This window comes from Nycticebus coucang, chromosome 12 (genome assembly GCF_027406575.1).
Source record: "Nycticebus coucang isolate mNycCou1 chromosome 12, mNycCou1.pri, whole genome shotgun sequence".
In the NCBI taxonomy this organism is placed as follows: domain Eukaryota; kingdom Metazoa; phylum Chordata; class Mammalia; order Primates; family Lorisidae; genus Nycticebus; species Nycticebus coucang.
Genome location: NC_069791.1, coordinates 56963961 through 56982339, shown reverse-complemented (window position 1 = coordinate 56982339; position 18379 = coordinate 56963961). Strand labels below are relative to the sequence as shown.

Here is an 18379-nt window from a genome sequence, read left to right as displayed (position 1 = left end):
AGCACACAGTGGACCGTTGTGTGGGCACTTGCCACTCCTCAACTATGTGGCAAGCTCTTAGAGAACAGGGCAGCTCTTTTTGTAATCTCTTCTATGACACTAGAAACCATGGAAGTCTCCTTAGTTTCTGGGATCTTTCCAGCACAGTGGCATTGGGCCCACGGTGAGCGCTCAGCATTACATACTGACAGGTCAGTCAAGGGGCTTCAGGATTGAAAATCCATGTGCTGACTGGATTTTCCTGGACTGAGTGAAGGGGCTCAGGCTTCCTCCCAGGGGACACTCAGTATTTTGGCACTCACACCCCCATGCCCACCATTGCCCAGACAGGACAAAATCCTTGGAGGGGCTGGTGCATTTACAGAGAGTGGGGACTGGGAAGTCCAACAGGGTAGGGCCAAGGGTCAGGGTCTCCTGGAACACCCCACTTGTGCAGGAAGCCCCGGGAGATGGTGGGAGCAGAGGTAAGAGGAACAATGGCAGGGTCATGGGAGGCATTGGATGCCCCAAGCCCTGTGACCCTCCCTTCATTGCCTGGTTTTTAGTTCCCTCAGTGAGGCCATAGTTTCCCTTGCTGCTGGGAGATCCCTCTGACCGAAGGAGGGCAGGTGGGACTCTGCAGAATCCTGAGCTGACATCCCCACTCAAGGTGGACAGAAAGTGAGGAGAGGGCTCCTTGGGAGGTGGGAACCTGCACTCTTCTTGCCTTTTGTCTTCCTCCCTTCTGAGGGGCTGTTGGTGTCTCTGCAGGTCGGAATGAGCTGATTGCCCGATACATCAAGCTCCGGACAGGGAAGACCCGCACTAGGAAACAGGTGGGCTCGGGGGGAGGGGCCACACCCCAGGGGCAGGTACCCAGGCACTAGCCCACTCCCAAGGGGTCCAGGCCCTCTTAGGATCATGTGGGCTCTTTGGGTATGGCAGCTCAGGATGAGTTATCTCTGGTGGGCGTGTCATGAGCTGTCTGGTTTTCCTGGGAGTCAGCAGCCCCTCCTGGCCTTCCCCCAGACATTAAAATATACAGCAGAACATTGGCAATTCACTTTTGAAGTATTTGCCAAACTCTGGATTAGCAAGACCAGACTGGACTGAGGGCCCACAAGTTAACCTTTTCATTCACTCATTCATTCATTCGTTCCACAGATGGGGGCAGGTGGGTGGAGAGCCAGGCTGGGGGTGTAGGCCATCTGGGAAGTAGAGTCAAGAGCCCTGTCTCCCATCCCCTGTGTAGGTCTCCAGCCACATCCAGGTACTGGCTCGCCGCAAAGCCCGCGAGATCCAGGCCAAGCTAAAGGTAAGGCACGCTGTGGGGGAAGAGGGGGTGTAAGTTGGGGGCCTACTTCTGGCAGAATATGTCTCTTTCTTGGGATCAGGGGCTAGCTGCCAGCATGTGAGTCTGGGCTTCTCACTGTTGAGAATCAGGTTGAGCTCATGGCCTCTTCTGTGAGCACAGGGAGGGCCACTTGATCTTAAGCTATGTGTGTGTATACGTGTATGTGCCAGGCTTTGCACTGTACACTGGGGAGCTACATGGCTCAGAGCAGCACCCTTGCCCTCTGGATCCCATTCCCTGAGGACCTCCTTGAGCCACTGTCTCTCTTAGGAGCCACACTGACCTCTTAGTGCCATCTGCCACAGCCTGCAGGTGTGGCAGGCCAGAGAGAGCACCACTGTGGGGGTGAGGCTGATGAATCCTTTCCTGCTGTCTGCTCTCCGGGACTGGCAGTTCCTTCCCTTCCTTCCCCTCCCTGCATCACCCCACATTGCAGGCCTTCTGCTGATAGGTGACTGCCCTGTGGAGGTCCAGCTGTTGCTGGGATTCCCCTGAGGACAGCCCCACTCCCACAGGAGTCAGACCCTGGAACCAGGGGCCTCTTTGGTGAACACAAGGAAGGAATAAGTAAGCTCTCCATCTCCAAGGTGAGAGCAATAGCCACCTGCAGGGGGATCTAACATTTGGGATATTAGGCTAGAGCAGGAGTTTATAAATATTTTTTTAAAGCAATGGAAGCCCTTTTATTTTTACTTTATTATAAATAAAATAACACCCCAATATGCTATCAAGAGGAGCTGTTCCATTAAAGTTGGGTTGGCAAGGAGCAGGCCAGCAGTCCTCCACCCCCATGCAGCCTCTCGTACTTGGTGGCACTTGAACCTTAGAGCACTTCAGAACCAGATTAAAAGGCCTCTGGACTAGGTGACCTTGAAAGTCTCATCTGGCCCCAGTAGTTAGTTCACGATCTTGAAGCTGGAGTCTCAGCAAATGGGTGGGATCCATGGACCTTTCTGTCTCCTAGGAAGCCACACCCGGCTGCCCACTCAGTTCCATCCCCTGCCATTAGCCCAGCTGTCCACCGCCCCCACAGCTGTGGCCTGGCGCTTTGCTTCTTTGTCCCCAGGACAGCTGGCTGGGCCTCAGCTGTTGAGCCCTCCCTATCAGGCTGGCTCCCGTGCCCCTGGAACACCCCGGCTCTGGAGCCCAATGTGCTCCTCCTTTTCCCTCTCCGATCTGCCTCCAAGTCCCTGGGACTCCAGCAGGAGATCAAAATGGAGAACAGACTTCCCAGTGTTGTGTTTAGGGCAAGAGATCCCCTGAGGGCTGGCGGTAAGGCCTGCGTGTGCTTCAAGGAATTGCCCCTGTCCTTGTCCACAGGTTCTGATTTGAGGGCAAGGACAGCCTTCAGTGGATTTCTGGACAGGCACTAAAGGAAGCCAGGAACTCCTTCAAATATGCAAATGTGCATGCATATACGTGTCTTCTTGGAGAGATTGGTCTGAGGATTTTGTCATACTCGAGGGGTCTGGGACCCAAAGTAATTAGGCTTCACAGTGGAGGGAGGTCAGGTAGAAATCCTTGTTCAAAGCTTGGCTTTAGCACTGGCTCTGCCCTTGGGACCAGGGGCACTCAGACAAATCCCTGGACCTCCTTAAGCTCCATTTGGTTTCCTCACTCTGCCTAAAGCAACAGCTCGGCAGAGTGCTGAGTTCCCCTTGAGTGGCAAATTCAGTGGCTCCCTGGCCCTGTTGCCTGACCACTGCAGTCACTCCCCATAATGTCCTTCCCACTTCCTGACTCTGGCCCCACCCTCCAAGGCCCATGGTTTCCTGAGCTCATTTATTTGTTTGGTCCGGGTATCCGGGAAGGGATACAAGTTGTTGGCACTAAGCGGATGGAGCTCTCCGGCCTCATAATGCAGTTGTTAATCACAGATCTCCAGGCTTGCTGGGGTATAGCCTGCCATGTCCTTCCTGTCCCCCTGGAGGGAGAGGCCGGGGTGAGGGGCTGGCCTGGGTGTGTTTAGAACTTCCCTCCTGGAAAGTACAAGTATCCTTGGGAAGAAGCATACCTCAGACTTAATACCTTAGCCTGTGGGAGCAAGGCCCAAGTTTGGCCCCAGAAGGACAGTGGGGATGTTGAGGATGACCTCACCTCTCAGAATGCCTGCCCCGTGCCCTCTCTGGTGCGCGCTGGTGCCATCAGATCCTGCCATATCTCCCCATCTCCCCTCGGTCTGCACAGCCCCTTCTGTGCTAATCTCAGCTGAGCTCCCAAGGCTCACTATCGCCACCATCAGCATCCTAGTCACCCAGATTCTCTGAGCCTCAGTTTCTTCATCTTAAAATAGAGATCCTACTGCTCCTGCTGACCTCACAGGGGTCCATGTGAGGTGGCGCTCTTAAGAACCCTCTGAAGGCCATGCTGTTCGACCCCAAGAGGATGATTAGAAAGGCCTGCCATGTTCTGGGTCCATAGCCACACGTCGCCAGCCACTGGATGGGCCACCCGGACTCTTCTGAGCCTCACAGCCACATGCTAGCCACCTTTGGGCTGGCATGTGGACCAAGTAAAGTCACCCTGCAGAAGTGCCTGTGAGCTACAAGGATCTCCATTGTTCTCAACTTCTGTATCACTCAAGGGAGATCTGGGTCTACCACCTTAATTACTATAAATCATCAAATAATAATTCATTTATTTTTACCATTTAAAAAAATTCATCATAAAGATGTAGTTTGGGTATTTTTTTTTTTTTTTTTTGAGATGGAGTCTTGCTCTATCACCCAGGCTGAAGTGCGGTGGCTTCATCATAGCTCACTACAACTTCAAACTCCTAGGCTCCAGTGATCCTCCTGCCCCAGTCTCCCAAGTAGCTGGGACTACAGGCATGAACCACACATACAGCTTTTTTTTCTATTTTTTGTAGAGACTGGGTCTTGTTCTTGCTCAGGCCGGTCTCAAACACCTGGCCTCAAGCAGTCCTCCCTCCATGGCCTCCCAAAGTTCTAGGATTACAGATGTGAGCCGCCAAGTCCTGCCATGATACAGAATTTCTAATTGGAGCTCCTGAGTTGATGTAATCAAGCTATTTAGCCCCAACAAAGTTGCCCACAATGAATAATACTTGCTAAATATGTTGTCTTATTTTGGGCAATGGGAACCACTGGTGTGTACAAGTATAAAAAAAATTTTTTTTTGAGACAGTCTCACTTTGTCACTCTTTGTAGAGTGCTATTGCATCATAGCTCACAGCAACATCTAACTCTTAGGCTCAAGTAATTCTCTTGCCTCAGCCTCTGGAGTAGCTGGGACTATAGGCGCCTGCCATAATGCCAAATTTTTGTTTGTTTGTTTTAGCAGGCCTGGGCTGGATTTGAACCCACCAGCTCTGGTACATGTGGCCGGCGCCCTAACCACTAAGCTAAGGGCACCCAGGCTAAAAAGTTGTTACTACTATTACCAGTATCATAAAATGGCTTTCCTAAGTGCTTATTTATTCAGAGCCTGTGCAGAGTGAACCTGTTGTTCGATACTTGAACCCATGGAAGGTAGACAGCAGGTTTTTATATTCTGACACTTGAAAGGTTGGAAAGTCCTTGGTGCCCACAGTGCCGGGGAGGCCCACAGGCTGGGCTGAAGCAGACAGGCTACAGGAGACTGTCTCTTGCCTCCAAACAGCCCATTATAGCTAGGGATGATCCTTCCCATGTATTCAAGGAGGGATCCAAAACGTATGTAGGCATCTTCTATCAGGAGGCAGGTGCTGAGCAGGAGTGAGGAAGGCTTAAAAGACCCCTGTTATCAGGTGTCACCACAGTTTGTAAAATGACAGATGCGGTCTGGCAGTCTATCTTCTCTTCAAGCTCTGAAAAAGGCAGGGCAAGTATGTGTCCCTTTGACAGATGAGGAAACTGATGGGGAAACCAAGTGACCTGATCAGTTGCAAAGCAAGTTAATAGTGCTACTCGGACTTACCAGCTGGTCCCTCACTCTGGCCCCTGGCAGTGGGACAGCATCCTGACCCAAAGGCCAGATCCTCCTCGTCTCAGTCCAATGAGCACTCCCTGCTGAAGGCCTCTCTTGCAATGTCTCCCTCAGGACCAGGCAGCCAAGGACAAGGCCCTGCAGAGCATGGCTGCCATGTCATCCGCACAGATCATCTCCGCCACAGCCTTCCACGGTAGCATGGCCCTCACCCGGGGCCCAGGCCGCCCAGCAGTCTCAGGGGTAAGTGGGCAGACGAGAGCCAGAGGCAAGCCCAGTCCTCTTCCCTCCTCCCACTTGAGAAGAGCTATAAGCATTGGCCAGGAGAGAGGGGGAAGAAGGGAACAAGGACCAGGGTCCACGTTGAGAAGCAGCCTAGCTGATATTGGAACCAACTTCTTGGGGTCCTCAGCAGTGACTCAGCAGATCTTTCACAAGGTGGAAAGGGACTTCTCCATGAGCTGGCCGACTATCAGCTTTGCAGAGTGGACCCAATTTACAGATGAGGAAGCTGAAGTTCACGGGCCTGAATCTGAAGCCTGGGCCTTGGCACAGCATGATGTGTCTCTGAGCCAACTGTGCCACGCAGCCTCGTCCCCACTCCTCCTGCCCAGGGACTTAGCCCCTCCCTTTTTCCAGGTGAACAACTGATGTCCAGGAACAAACCCTTGCTCAGATTTTTAATTTTTTAGCCATGGCTCCTCCTTCCCAGAACTGCCTCCTCAAGGGGTTTTTTTGGCTCTGGAGATCAAGGGGTCTTTGAGGCATACCTACTTTACCACACTAGATGTGTGGGAAGGGCAGAGCCAGGCCTCAAGCTCTGTGGGCCTCTCTCCTGGCACTTTCAGAGGTGTCCCAGAGAGCACTAGTCCATTTGCATGTTAGGTAGATAGGACCCAAAATGTTTCTCTAGGTAAGTAAGTTTGGAACACTTAGGATTAAGTGGGTTGCTCGACTCCAGGACTCTACAGAGCCCTCAGTGCTGGTGCACGTGTGGGTCTCTGGAAGGAGCACAGTGTGCAGCACTGGCCAAACCTGGGTGTTATTCCCCAGCACCATATCAACAGCCTCTTCAGGGACTATTGCACCTAAAACACTGGGAGATGCTGCCTGTCAGCATTGCTGGAGAGGGGCACCCCCATGCCCGCCGGGCTCAGGCTCCCAGCCTCCCTCTAGTGGAGGTCCTGCTCTGCCCCACACATGGGGTCTTGGTACATGCAAGCTGTGCTGACTCTGCACTTTTCCCTCCTCAGTTTTGGCAAGGACCTTTGCCAGGCCAAGCCGGAATGTCCCACGAGTGAGTATAGCCTGGTTTCTTCTACCAGTTGCTCCCCAAATTGAACTTGAACCCATAAAAGCATGAAATTGAGCTTGGCCTTAATGGTGGGATGGGCCCATTTCTGGGGGCGGAGTCAGCCTTGGGGGATAGCCTTCAGTGTAGGGAGCCAGCTCTCCTGCTCTCAGGCATCACTGGGCTCAGCCTGTGATGTTGACATCCTGGGGGTGGCATTTGCCAAACCCCCAGCCTGTCCAGGATGTTGGCAGAGCCAGACCGTGGGGCCCAAAGGGAAGGAGGCTGGGATTCAGACCTGTGGCTGGCCTGTGAGGGAGAGAGCAGTGGATTTCCCCAGCAGACATGCTGCTTCTGTGGATTGGCTGCAAAACCTGAGGGAGCTGATAGGGCAAGAAGCAGGAGGTCAAAGCCCACCATAGCAACTGATGGCCAAGACCAAACTGGGTGTTGGACCTTGCTTGAGGCTGTGGGGCCCGTAGCCTGCCCATAGCTGATTGATACCTCTCTCTCTCTCTCCTACAGTGTGAAACCTTTCTCTCAACAAAGCTACGCTGTCCAGCCTCCGCTGCCTCTGCCAGGTTGGTCAGCAGTGCATAGCTGCCTTGCATATTACAGCCCTATGGCTCCTGTCCCAGGCACCCAAAGCATGCCCCTCTTAGATGCCACCCTGTGGGAGACAGCTCAGTCTCGTGGCCACTCCCTGTTTCTTGCACCCAGCATGCACATCACAGCCCCCTTCGGGTGCCTTGACTGTCCCCTTCCCAGCTGTGGTTGAGGTATTGGGGTGGGGGGGGATGCAGTTCAAAGGGCAATGCCAGTGGCAGGGTGTCTAGGCAGCTGCCCCATGCGGCCACCCTTGTTGTTGCATGTGCACCGTGCACACCTGGGCTGCTGGCATGGCCTCCCTGCACTTACCCGCATTTTCAGGCTTGGACACTGGCTATCTGCCTTCATTCTGGCCCCTGACCTCTTGGGTTTTGCCTGCGCTGACATGCTGCTTCACAGGTCCCTGGGTGCAGCTTTCTCTCAGCCCCACAAGGAACCCAGTCCACCCTCCCTCTGTCCACACTGACCCTGTCTTCACCCAGACCCTGTGAGCTTGTGCCTGGATTAACTTAGTAGCCTCCTCGCTGGCTCCTTCTACCCTGTCTCCTCTCGTCCCTCTGTGACTCTCAACCTCAGCAACCTGGAGCTTTCAGGATGCCATCCAGCCCTGCATTCTCAAGCCTTTTTTTCTGCCCTACTCTGCCTCTGGGCCGAGGCCGGGTCTGACTTCCTGGGCAACGTTTCTCTAACTGGCCCCCACCCAGGTTAGGTGCTTGATACCTTTGTGTGCCCAGCCCTGGACACTCTCATTGTTATTGCTTGTCTCTGTATGGTACACAGAGGTCCCTCAGTAAGCCATGATGGGACAGAGGGGACACCTGGTTCGGCAGGAGGTTTAAGCACCAGCTAGTGTGTCTGGCATGGCTCTCCGCCTGGCCTCTACCAGGTCCTCCTCTGTCTTCTCTTCCTTGCCTTGGTGCAGGGTCCACCCTTTCCCAGATGAGAAAACCAGGGTCATCCAGAGTTCTGTCCCGGGAGCCCCTCTCATGCTGCACTCTCCTCCCTGCATAGCTTCGCTTCAGGCCACCTCGCCTTCCACTGGGGAAGTGCAAGGCCTTGCTCCTAAATATGCACATAGGACAAGGACCTTGCAGAAGTGCACATCTCACCATTTCACTGCCCTGCTTGGCCTCCCCCAATGGCTTTCTGACTTTCCTGGACTCTCAGGACAGACTCCATCCCGCCCAGCCTAACTCCCACCATCTGGTTTGCTGCTGCTGGCCCCAACCTGCCCTTCTCTGCACCTGAGCTCCCAAACTCCTCAAGCTGGTTCACAGCCCTGCATGTTTCCTCTGCTTGGAACGCCCTTTCCTGCTTCACCTAGTACTTCCTTCATGTCCTTCCTGACTTCTTTCAAGCATCATACTCTTTGGACAACCTTTGTGACTACCCCTAGGTGGACTGGGAGCTCCTCTTTGGTGCTGGGTGCGTGCACGCCCTGTCCGTTTGTGTCACACTGATTTGTTCATCAGTAGCTACCCTGTGTCTAGGCCCTCTTCTGGGCCTGGGGAGACACCTGTGAACCAAATAGGAAGTGTCCCACTCTCATGGACCTAGTGCCCTCTTGCAATAGTTGATTCATCTGGTTATCTCCCTGACTGGACCAGAAGTTGCAAGAATCTAACAGTGCCTGCTCTGGAAGTCTTCTCAGACCAGCAGGCCCCTGGCCCATCTCCTGAGCCCAGACGCCCTTGAGTATGGCTCTGTGCAGAGGCCTGAGAGGACCGAGTTGGATCAGGCTTCACCAGGGGCTTCTTCTGGAGGCTCTGGCATGTGCCTTGCACTCCCCTCCAGCACCCTGCTGGGAGGTTCCCCAGCCAGCACGGGTCTCTCCTAGGAGGCCTGGAGTCCTTGCAGAGGGGCTGGCCAAGAGGGTCTATGGATAGGTTCCATGCACTTCTCCCACTGTGCAGGGTTCGAGTCTCCTGCAGGGCCTGCCCCATCACCCTCAGCACCCCCGGCACCCCCATGGCAGGGCCGCAGTGTGGCCAGCTCCAAGCTCTGGATGTTGGAGTTCTCTGCCTTCCTGGAGCAGCAACAAGACCCGGACACGGTAGGCCCCGACTCTGCCTGGCTGGCCCCCTCACCACCAACTCCTCAGGCTCCTTTCTGCCAGCTCCTGGCTTTCTTGCTCTGCTTCTCCACCCTGCCCCACTTTGGGACTTAGCTTAGGTTTCCTGTTCCTTTCTGATCTTCCCTTTCTCCCCTTCCCCCTTCCCCAGCCTCCTCTCCTTTCCTTCCCTCCTCATGGCTTCCTTCCCCAGCTCTCCTGGGCAGTCTCCCTCCTGGCTTATCCAAAGTCACTCCTTCCCTGCCCACGCTGTTCCAGCCTTTCCCTGGCTCCGAGGGACAGCCAGGAAGCCAAGGGGCCGCCTGTGTCTGCTCCACATCCTGTGGGAGACCAGTCTGCCCCTTCAATGTCCGCTGTCCTAGGCGACCAGCCTCACTTACGGAGGCCAGGCTGACTGGATGCCGAGACCATCTTACCCTGACATGTTCAAACTAATCTTTTTTACTGAGGAACCCATTAGCCAAACAGACTCTTACTCAAAAGCCCAATAGATAGAACAAAAGAAATAGATTTCTACTGTGTCCATTTTACCCATGGGGAAACTGAGGCCCAGAAAGGTGAAGTGGCTTCTCTGGGTCATGCGGCGGGTTCACCCCAACCTGGCTGTGGGCCCTGCTCTGGCTGTCCGTCTGCCCTGCTGCCCTCCTGCTCCCTGTTTCCCTCAGACCCCTGCTCTCTCCATAGTACAACAAGCACCTGTTTGTGCACATTGGCCAGTCAAGCCCAAGCTACAGTGACCCCTACCTCGAAGCTGTGGATATCCGCCAGATCTATGACAAGTTCCCAGAGAAAAAGGGTGGACTCAAGGAGCTCTTTGAACGGGGACCTTCCAATGCCTTTTTTCTAGTGAAGTTCTGGGTAAGCCCTTTGATAAACTCTTCCTTCCAGCCAGCCCAGTATGTCTAAGGGCGTGGGAAGAATGGGGAGAGTAGGAGAGGGTACCCTTTCCCTGGGAGAAAACTGGTGAGGGTGACGACTGTGATGGGGGAGCAAGCATAAAATGGCCATCAAGAGGCAGGACCTGCACCAGGGAATGGTGGTGATGCCAGAGCACTGGGCTGGTAGAGTGAGGCCTTTCCTGGGCAGGAAATGGGGCTCTAAGGAGGTGAAGTACTGGGAAGCCTTCCAGGAGACACTAAGGGGCTGGGTGAAGGGCCAACATGGAGCACCTTAGTCACCTAGGTTTTTGAATGGCAGATCCTCTATCACTTTAGGGCCTGGAATGGGGCAGCTATCCTCCAGCCTCATATTCAAGGCACGCTGGGCTGTATGGAGCTTGGAGAAGGGGAATGTCGAGTTAGGGTGGGTCACCCAGCCAACAGTGCTCCAGGGTCAGGCTACCCCTCCCTCCCCAAATAACACCCACCTGTCTTCTCAAACTTGGCATCTGCTGCTCCACCCACCTCAGCCCTGAGCAGGTCTCCTCTAAGACCTGAGGGCCAGGTACATGTAGAAAAGGGATGCAGGAGAACAAAGGGATGCAGGGGAGCAAGGGATGCAGGAGAGCAAAGGGATGCAGGGGAGCAAGGGATGCAGGGGAGCAAAGGGATGCAGGGGAGCAAAGGGATGCAGGAGAGCAAGGGATGTAGGGGAGCAAAGGGATGCAGGGGAGCAAAGGGATGCAGGGGAGCAAGGGATGTAGGGGAGCAAAGGGATGCAGGGGAACAAAGGGATGCAGGAGAGCAGGGGAGCAAAGGGATGCAGGAGAGCAAGGGATGTAGGGGAGCAAAGGGATGCAGGGGAGCAAAGGGATGCAGGGGAGCAAGGGATGTAGGGGAGCAAAGGGATGCAGGGGAACAAAGGGATGCAGGAGAGCAGGGGATCAAGGGATGCAGGGGAGCAAAGGGATGCAGGGGAGCAAGGGATGTAGGGGAGCAAATGGATGCAGGGGAGCAAGGGATGCAGGAGAGCAAAGGGATGCAGGGAGCAAGGGATGCAGGGGAGCAAAGGGATGCAGGAGAGCAAAGGGATGCAGGGGAGCAAGGGATGCAGGGAAGCAAAGGGATGTAGGAGAGCAAAGGGATGCAGGAGAGCAAAGGGATGCAGGAGAGCAAGGGATGCAGGGAGTAAGGGATGCAGGGGAGCAAAGGGATGCAGGGAGCAAGGGATGCAGGGGAGCAAGGGATGTAGGGGAGCAAAGGGATGCAGGAGAGCAAGGGATGTAGGGGAGCAAAGGGATGCAGGAGAGCAAAGGGATGCTGGAGAGCAAGGGATGTAGGGGAGCAAAGGGATGCAGGGGAGCAAGGGATGCAGGGGAGCAAAAGGATGCAGGAGAGCAAAGGGATGCAGGAGAGCAAAGGGATGCAGGGGAGCAAGGGATGCAGGGGAGCAAAGGGATGCAGGGGAGCAAGGGATGCAGGGGAGCAAAGGGATGCAGGGGAGCAAGGGATGTAGGGGAGCAAAGCGATGCAGGGGAGCAAAGGGATGCAGGGGAGCAAAGGGATGCAGGGGAGCAAGGGATGCAGGGGAGCAAAGGGATGCAGGGGAGCAAGGGATGCAGGGGAGCAAAGGGATGCAGGGGAGCAAAGGGATGCAGGGGAGCAAAGGGATGCAGAAGAGTAAGGGATGTAGGGGAGCAAGGGATGCAGGGGAGCAAGGGATGCAGGGGAGCAAAGGGATGCAGGGGAGCAAGGGATGTAGGGGAGCAAAGCGATGCAGGGGAGCAAAGGGATGCAGGGGAGCAAAGGGATGCAGGGGAGCAAGGGATGCAGGGGAGCAAAGGGATGCAGGGGAGCAAGGGATGCAGGGGAGCAAAGGGATGCAGGGGAGCAAAGGGATGCAGGGGAGCAAAGGGATGCAGGAGAGAAAGGGATGCAGGGGAGCAAAGGGATGCAGGAGAGCAAGGGATGCTGGGGAGCAAAGGGATGCAGGAGAGCAAGGGATGTAGGGGAGCAAAGGGATGTAGGGGAGCAAGGGATGCAGGAGAGCAAGGGATGCAGGGGAGCAAAGGGATGTAGGGGAGCAAAAGGATGTAGGGGATGCTGGGGAGCAGGGGATGCAGTGGAGCAAAGGGATGCAGGCAGACAAGCAAGTACAAAACACACTTGGTGGTGCAGAGTGGAGGAGATCAGGCCATGTGAGTGAGGTTTTGGGTATTCTCAGTGCCCACACAGCTGGATCTTTCTACCCACATTGCTTTTTCTGTTCCCGCAGTTCTGTTAACTTTCCTTTTAATGCCTCTTATTCAGAGATTCTTACCCTTTGTTTGTTCCGAGACTCTGTGGTAATCTGAAAGCTTTAGTTTTCTTAGAAAGAGGCATATTCACACAGAAGTTTATATGTAATTCCTAGTGGTTTGTGGATTCCTGGATGGCAGCCCCCACCTACTTGTCCCCCACAGCGAACCTGGGAGGGCTGGCCATCTCCAGGAGAGAAAGTGCAGAAACTGAGACTGGGGTCCTGATCTATGGGATGCTTAGTGCTTGTACTCTGCCAGCAGAGTGGAGGTTGGACTCAGGCCTTAGGGATGGACAGATCTATTAGGCAGAGATGGGAAAGAATGTTACAGTCTGGGGGAGTGTATGAGTTATGTAAAGGCAGAAGGAAGTGGGATCCAGAGGGAAAGTCATGGGTAAAGATGTGAAAGAGGGAATAATAGGAAACAAAAATGGGAAAGTGAGTTAGATCTGGAAGGTCTTCATCATATTAAAGTCTGACTTTTAATCTATGCTGTGATGAAAAATAGATGATATTTTATTTTACTTGCTCTTTAAAAATCAATTCATGTTCATAGTTAATATTATTAATAATCCAAAAAGGCTTATTTAAAAAACAATAATATAAAGCATCAGATTCTTGTCCTTCTACCCACACCTTAATCCCAATTCTGAGACAGGCACTATAAATTTTAGCTATTTGTTCTGGGCCTTTTCTTCTTAAGCTCTCAATAATATACTTACATTGTTATATATTTTTTTTTCTTTTTCTTTTTGAGACAGACACTTACTTTGTTGCCCTCAGTAGAGTACCGTGGTGTCACAGCTCACAGCAACCTGAAATTCTTGGGCTTAAGCAATTCTTTTCCCTCAGCCTCTCAAGTAGCTGGGACTACAGGTGCCTGCCACAATGCCTCTCACAATTTTTAGAGACAAGGTCTTGCCCTGGCTTATGCTGGTCTCAAACCTGTGAGCTCAGGCAATCCACCTGCCTTGGCCTCCCAGAGGGCTAGGAGTACAGGCGTGAGCCAACATGCCCGGCCTCATCGTTGTATCTTGATATCATAACTAAGGCTATGTTTTCATTCCATGATGATAGGAAAAAATTAGCTGTGTTACACAATTTTTCCCCTGATCATCCCAATGTAATCATACCCAATAAATTAATTCAGTAAAGGCAATACAATGTTTATAGCTTTTAACAAAGTAGATTGAACACCAAAGAGCTAGTGTATTAGGATTACATTTTATTTCTTGTACAACTTTTTTCCCCTGCAAATAAAAGGCTTTTTTACTTGCATACTTTTAAATTCTTGAAATTTTACAAATTGCTTTGTCATAACCACCATATAAAATTCAAAAACTTTTTTTCCAAAAATGCTCATATGTATTAGACAATTTATCAATTCCTCCATTCACTTGGAACACTTCCTGGATTCCTCTGCTCTGGTTTGAATTGTTTTTTTTCTAGGCTTGCCCTACAGATGTCATCCTAAGACTCCTATATTGAGTCTACAGTTTACTACATCTCATATTTCTCTCTCTACTGGTGTACCCCTCTCATTTTGCTGGAACACATCCTCTAGTATCTTTTAAGAAAAGTTATTTGGGGGAACCTCACCTAATGTGCATAATGCAATGGTGCATTTCAAAACTATTAAGAAAAGAGTATAGTTGGGTGTGGTGGCTCACACTGTAATCCCAGCACTGTGGGAGGCTTAGGAGGGAGATTTGCCTGAGCTCAGAAGTTTTGAGACTTGCCTGAGCAAGAGTGAGAACCCCGACTCCTAAAAAAATGAAAAACCTAGCCAGAGGCTGAGGCAGCAGGATGCCCACAGCCTGAGTCTGAGGTTGCAGTGAGCTATGGCGCCATTGCACTCTGCTCAGGGCATAGGGTGGGACTCTGTCTCAAAAAAAAAAAGCAAAGAAATAAAAATAAAAGGGTGGCACCTGTGCTCAGTGGGTAGGGTGCTGGCCCCATATACTGAGGGTGGTGGGTTTGAACCCAGCTCCATCCAACATGCAATAAAAAATAGCCGGGCATTGTGGCAGGCACCTGGAGTCCCAGCTACTCGGGAGGCTGAGGCAAGAGAATTGCCTACTCCCAGGAGTTGGAGGTTGCTGTGAGCTGTGATGCCACAGCACTCTATTGAGGGCGATAAAGTGAGACTCTATCTCAAAAAAAAAGAGGAAGAAAAAATAAGCAAGGAAATTAAAAAAAAGAAAATAGTATAATTGTCTTACCACAACAAATAAGTAAGCGAGTGATGGCTGGTAGCCCATGTCTTCTCCTTCCTTCTGACTCTTAGGGGAGGTTGGAGGGTCGGGAATAGCTGGTGCTGAGGACATAGGATTAGGATGTTCCATGTATGGACTGTGTGAGCACAGCATGGGTCTTGGCTTCTAGGAGCTCAGAGTCCTGGGGCAGTAGCCACTGGACGGGGAAGCCTGGTGGTCTATGAGTGAAGCCCTCTTGGCAGTCAAGGCAGAGCAAGGCAGGCAGCAAATGGCCCTAGCTGGAATATGAAGGCTCTAGCCCCAGTTCTGCCACTTAAGAGCTGTATCCTGAGCAAATCTTGGTTTCTGTGTGTGAATAGCCAGCAGCTTGTTCTTGAAGATCTGCAAGAGGTCTTGTCTCTGAAGACCCCGGTGTAGGTATGATCAGCTAGCCTCTGCCCCTTCCCTGCCCCTTGCCCATACCCTGAGAGCTGGGCCCTCTCTGAGAGCCAGTGGCTTAGGCAGGATGAGGACAGGCAAATGTCAGAGGCCAGGGTACTTTGGCAGCCATCTGGTCCCTCTTCCAATTGGGGGTGGGGGAGAGGCACCGAGGAAGACAAATGTGTAATGGGGGAAGTAAATAATTGTCTTTGCTGACAATGAGACTTCGGATTAATTGTGGGCCCTCTGAGGCAGCTCCTCCCCTTCCCGCTCTGGGCACCTAGAAGCCTCTGCTCCTGCCCCCTGGACTGGTCACTCTGTCCCCTGGCCTGGTCACTCCCTCCCTTGTCATCAGCTGGTATTAACTTGGTCACACACAATTAGGAAGGAAAACCACTCGTACAAGGAAACAATACTGCCTCTCCCCAAGCCACCCTTTCTTTTCCTGCTTGGCTGTTTTCTGAGTCTGGCTCCCAGGCCCAAACCAGCATGCTGAGCGTGCTGCAGAGTTGATCAGATCCCTCTTGGTGTGGGAGGAGGACTTCCGGGGCTCCTGTGCAACCTCCCTCCTCCGGCACTGAGTACTGCTGTTACTGAGTAGTGGTCACTGTGAGCTCATCCTGCCGGGACAGATCTCCAGCTGGAAACAGCGTCTGCACATAGGAGGGGCTGCGGTTGCTGAGACTGTGCTCTGATGAGGGACTGAAAAGCTGAGCCCCCTGCCCCCAAGTGTAGTGTGACAAAGCTGAGGCTGCCTCTGTCCCTGAGGCAGTGGAGAGAGACATTTGGAGCCAGTGGCCACTTAAACCAGTCTGCATGTTGAAAATGCTAGGCAGAGCTAGGCTGAGCCTTGGAGGCAAGAGAGCACCCCTGGCCTTTCTCTCGTCCTAGCCTGCTCTGTTCCCTTTTGGGGCCCTGACATTTCTCCCAGGCACATACCAGTACACGACAATGAATCTGAGCCCCACCCCCGGGCCCCCACACCCAGGCTGCGGCTGTCTTGGCTCATCTGTCAGCCACCCAATCCCCCACACCTGTTCCAGGCACAGCCTGTGAGCTGCCCACCCGCACGCACAGCTATGAATAGGGTGGAGGGAGGCTTGCAAGGGGGCATTCAGAGGGCAGGGGTTGAGGAGGCAGCTTTCCTCCTTTCTTAGGCTGAGCAGGCTGAGAAGCAAAGCTTGTTTTGGGGAGGTGCTTTACGTGTAGACAGGAAATGTCCAAATGTAGCTGCAGGAGAAAGGATGGGGATGTGGTTAGAAGGAACCAGGCACCGAGGAGAAGGTGAGGTGCTTTGGGGTGGATTGTCTGTGTCACTGGCTGGTATCCTCTGGTACTGTGCAGTGTGACCAAAGGCCTGGTCTGGGGCTGCCCTTGGCCCATCACTTGTGGAATTGTTCTTTCTTTCTCCCTCTACTTGATCCCTAGCTCACATGTTTTACTTGTTCTCCCAGCTATAAATTCTTTGAGAGCAAAAAACAATCTCTTTGGGGCCCTGCTGGACTAGGCTGAATGAATGGGTGGCTAAGTGATGGGAAGGGTTGGGCAAGTGGAAGCAGATGCCAGGGGCACGTGCTTGAGCTGGGGTACTCCCAGGTAAGCAGGGGACCTTATTCTCATCACCCTGGCTCCCCACATGCAACCTTGACTAGAAGCCCACCCCAGATCGGGCACTGCCAAGACACTGGGAGAGCTTTCTTTGTTCAGGCTTCCAAGTAACTTCATATCTGGAAGGCGGAGAACATCTGGACACAAAACAGCACAGGGTGATGCAGAGGTATACAAACAGCTGCTGGGGTGTGGGGGCAGCCACTGTCTTTGGGTGTTGGGAAGAGTGGGGGAGGTATTAGTGCTAGTCCTCCCCAGCTTGGTACATGGCATTCTTTTAGGTGGCATGTGAGGAAACATTTCATCTTTTTTTTTTTTTTTTTTTTTGAGACAGAGTCTTAAGCTGTTGCCCTGGGTAGAGTGCTGTGGCATCATAGCTCACAGCAACCTCCAACTCACAGACTCAAGCAATCCTCTTGCCTTAGTTTTTCTATTTTTAATAGAGAAGAGGTCCTGCCCCTGCTCAGGCTGGTCTTAAACTCGTGAGTTCCAGCAATCCACCCACGTTGGCCTCCCAGAGGATTACAGGGCCTCATGCTAGGATTACAGGTGTGAGCCACCGTGCCCGAAACATTTCATCTTTAATAGTTATGTAATTATTTTCATATATGTATGTATTAGAAAAAAATAGAATCCTGGGCGGTGCCTGTGGCTCAGTGAGTAGGGCGCCGGCCCCATATGCCGAGGGTGGCGGGTTCAAGCCCAGCCCCGGCCAAACTGCAACAAAAAAATAGCTGGGTATTGTGGTGGGCACCTGTGGTCCCAGCTGCTTGGGAGGCTGAGACAAGAGAATCGCGTAGGCCCAAGAGTTAGAGGTGGCTGTGGGCCGTGTGACGTCATGGCACTCTACCCGAGGGTAGTACAGTGAGACTCTGTCTCTACAAAAAAAAAAAAAAAAGAAAAAGAAAAAATAGAATCCTTTATTTCATGGATTTATTGCTTGGAATGGAATTAAGAAATAAGAGTGAATTTGATTAAAAGAATCAGAGGCTATGATGGACAACTCTTGAATGTAGCATTGACGAGAGGAGGCTGGGCAAGGCTGGAATCTGAAGGTCATCACCATTTCATGCTGGGCCTCACCCTTGGTGTCCCCACCCCAGTCCACTGCCTGCCCTTCCCAGGCCGCTGGGCTTCCTACCAGCGTTTTTTCAGGCATGGTCCACATCTCTGGCCTGTGTGTCTAGCTGCAATGTATCCTGAGCACACAAACTGTACCCCAGCACCCTCTTTAGGAACAGTCTGACAAATGTGGTCTCCTAGGAGGAACGTATGGCTCAGAGAAAACAGACAGAAAGCCCAGGCCTTGGTCTCAGTTCACCTTATATTTGACTGTGGGACCCTGGGCCAGCAGAGACCTGGCCAGCTCTGCCTGGACTCTCAGGCACCCTGCTGGCCCGGCTGCGCCCCTGTGTCTCAGAGTCCTGGATGTGGTCAGAGTGGGAGGCAGAGGCCAGCCTGGAGCCATGGGTGAAGGGTGTTTAATAAGTTCTGCTGTGTGTTTCAGGGGCTGAGCGTCGACACAAATGTAGCTGTGATTCTTTTTTCTTTTCTTTCTTTTTTTTTTTTTTATGATTCTTTTTTCTTTTCTTTCTTCCTCATGGCCTCATGATAGCCATGGCACACTGAGGCATGTGCCATTCTGTTTTCTGTTTCAACATGAAAATGGTCTTTCTTTTTCATCATAAAAGTAATACACCCTCATTCTGTCCCATAACCTTTTTCAC

At 52.6% G+C, this 18379-nt stretch overlaps 1 protein-coding gene across 3 annotated transcripts in view; it reads left to right on the top strand.

Annotated features, from left to right (window-relative positions):
• The window catches only part of TEAD4 (TEA domain transcription factor 4), an 85672-nt gene that overhangs the window by 55471 nt on the left and 11822 nt on the right, over positions 1–18379 (top strand). For 2 of the 3 annotated variants that reach the window (XM_053555680.1, XM_053555682.1), the window contains exons 3-9: positions 751–815; positions 1232–1294; positions 5375–5503; positions 6514–6557; positions 7077–7132; positions 9074–9213; positions 9916–10089. In XM_053555680.1, coding sequence (XP_053411655.1) covers positions 751–815; positions 1232–1294; positions 5375–5503; positions 6514–6557; positions 7077–7132; positions 9074–9213; positions 9916–10089 — 671 coding nt within the window. The remainder of the gene's footprint in view (positions 1–750; positions 816–1231; positions 1295–5374; positions 5504–6513; positions 6558–7076; positions 7133–9073; positions 9214–9915; positions 10090–18379) is intronic. The other variant, XM_053555683.1, reaches the window with a different exon arrangement.